This window comes from Lactuca serriola, chromosome 5 (assembly GCF_051521515.1).
Source record: "Lactuca serriola cultivar US96UC23 chromosome 5, Lser_US96UC23_V15, whole genome shotgun sequence".
In the NCBI taxonomy this organism is placed as follows: Eukaryota; Viridiplantae; Streptophyta; class Magnoliopsida; order Asterales; family Asteraceae; genus Lactuca; species Lactuca serriola.
The window spans coordinates 7,568,359-7,570,989 of NC_136412.1; the positions used below are offsets into that span (position 1 = coordinate 7,568,359).

Consider the following 2,631-nt stretch of genomic DNA (forward strand, 5'->3'; position numbering starts at 1 on the left):
GTAAACTCCATTTACGGTTTTTGAATCAAGAACTTCAAGAACCGTAATCATTGAATCTTTAAGAAACATAAACTAAATTTCAAGGACTGCAAACACATAAACCGGAAACTCTCAAACCGTAAACTCGTAAACCGTAAACCCTATTTACGGTCATAAGCCCTTGAACCGTAAATCAAGTTTACGGTCGTAATCTCTCAAACGTAAACTCAGTTTACGGTCGTAAACCTCTTCAACCGTAAACTCAAGTTTTGAACTTAATTTTCTTAATTTCAAATGGATTCTCAAGCTCAAAATCATTTCAATGAACTTGACTCTTTTATGGGCACTACCACACGAATTCCAAGATTGATGTCTGCGGATGGTTTCCCCAAATGGAAGTATAGAATTGAAAAGTACATCAAAATGAAGGACTTTAAGGTATGGAGAAGCATTCTTAGAGGCCCTGTTAGAATCACCACGACAGTCGGAGGCCAAGTGACTTACAAGGACGTCGAGAATTACACTGATGAGGAATTCGAGAAAATTGAGGAGCAGGAGAGGGCCCTAGCCACTTTAACCATGGCATTATCTCCTGATATTGCTCAAGGTTTTCGTGAGTACACTTCAGCTAAAGATCTATGGGAAGTCCTAATTGAAGTCTATGAGGGAAATGAGGACATGAAAGAGAGTCGCCAGGACATGTTGAGACAAAAGTTCAACATGTTCAACTACATTCCAGGAGAAACTCTTGAGGCTCAACTGCAGAGGTTCACATCTCTCACAACTGACATGAACATATCTGGGATTTTCTTGACCAAGTCGGAAATCAACAAGAAGCTCCTGAATGCTCTTCCTAGTGATGGGTTTTAGCCATAAGAACTTTCCTATGTGTGCATGCAAAACCCTAATGCTTGGATCTAGGCTTTCTAATAAACATGCATTGAATCCAAGTCTTCTAATGACTAATTAGGTTAAATAACAACATTGAAACAGATCTAGAATCATACCTTTGAGTTCCTTGTTGATCTTGAGGTCTTGGAGCTTCTAGAGTCACAAGTGTCACTCCTCTAATGGCTTACAAACACCAATAGCAATAAGAATGATTTAGGAGAGAGGAGAGGGGAGGAATTCGACCAGAGTTCTCTTGCCTTTTTTCAGAAGTGTCGAATTCCCTATGCCATGGGGTCTATTTATACTTGTAGATTCCTTAAGGATTACAGATAAGTCCCTATCAGATAATCTTCTCTTAAGGCTATCCAAATCCATTCCTAGATAACTCTAATGGACGATTTTAGCTATCCTAATCCTCTTAGAATTCGTCCATAGTATATCCAAATGGATTTACAGTTTAAAGCTTAACTATCAAACAATTGACAGTTTATACCCCTTTATTTAATTAATCTCTTTAAGTCACCAAATTAATTCTAATTAATTCTATGACTTATATTAATCAAACAACAAATATATTATTCATTATATTATTCCCATAATATATTAATAATATTTACTCTCTCTTAATCATCCTATCAAGTTGCTATGGTGAAGGCAACCCAAAAGGACCATGCACAACCGGATATAGTTACAGCCTTAGACACCATTCCAACAGTCTCCCACTTGGATAAGTCTAGTAACTATACAAGTACAATTCGGTTTGCAATCGTAGCTCTCAAAGACGCTGTCAACTCTGATCTAATCAATCTTGTCCTTTAGATAAGGGATCGTACAGTCCTCTGTTAGATATCATGCTGACAATCCTATGGAATGGTTAGTCAAGCATTTAGGTTTCTCGATCTCTGATTTATTCGACATAGAACTTAATCGAACACATCAATTCAGTTCTGACCGGGCCCGGCACATAAGTCAAATCAAATCATCGAGCGGCCGAGATATCGCTTTTACCTTCTTAGATAAAAGTTACAGATAAACTTCGACTTATATGCATTTACTTATTCATTAACCAACTATACACAACAATACGTTTTATAACACCAAGTTACTGATGCGTTTTCGTATTATCAATGTACAATCAATTAACAAATAATAAACCATATATCTAGGTTTTAAGACTATATGATATTATCGTCTTGCGATCATCTTTTATATCGTATTCCATAAGGTAATTCCAGCAAGCGCGGGTTTATTCCAATGCTCAAAACTAGTTCATAAGCACTCATGAACGTTGCAGCAATCCTTTGCTATGTCTAACACCATTTAGACACTCTACACACCAATTCATGACAATCTTCTTTCATATCTACTCCCAACATATGAACGATTGTGGACCATTTGAATAATTCGATTATTCTTAATAAACTCAATTATTCTGGAAGTCAAAACATGCAAAGTGAAACAATAGCTAAACAATTAACATAAGATAGTATCATTACTCATAAATAAAACTCCTTTATTTAATCATCAAATGTCAATTTACATTTATCTATTACACGTTTCTAATACTATCTAATCTATGCTAATATCATCCTTCAGCCCAATACTCCTAGCATGCTGTAAGTGCTTAACCCTACTCAGGCCCTTCGTAAGCGGATCTGTTGGGTTATCTTCTGATGATATCCTCTTCACTACGAGTTGTCCTTCTTCTACACGATGTCTGATGAAGTGATATTTTCTGTCGATATGTCTTGATCTACCATG

The 2,631-nt window shown here is 36.5% G+C and overlaps 1 protein-coding gene across 1 annotated transcript; it reads left to right on the forward strand.

The window, feature by feature from the left end:
• Window positions 1-273: 273 nt before the first annotated feature.
• On the forward strand, window positions 274-849 carry LOC145049312 (uncharacterized). Its single transcript, XM_078997739.1, has one exon. The coding sequence runs from the start codon at window positions 274-276 to the stop codon at window positions 847-849; it is 576 nt and encodes a 191-aa protein (XP_078853865.1).
• The last annotated feature ends 1,782 nt before the right edge of the window (window positions 850-2,631 follow it).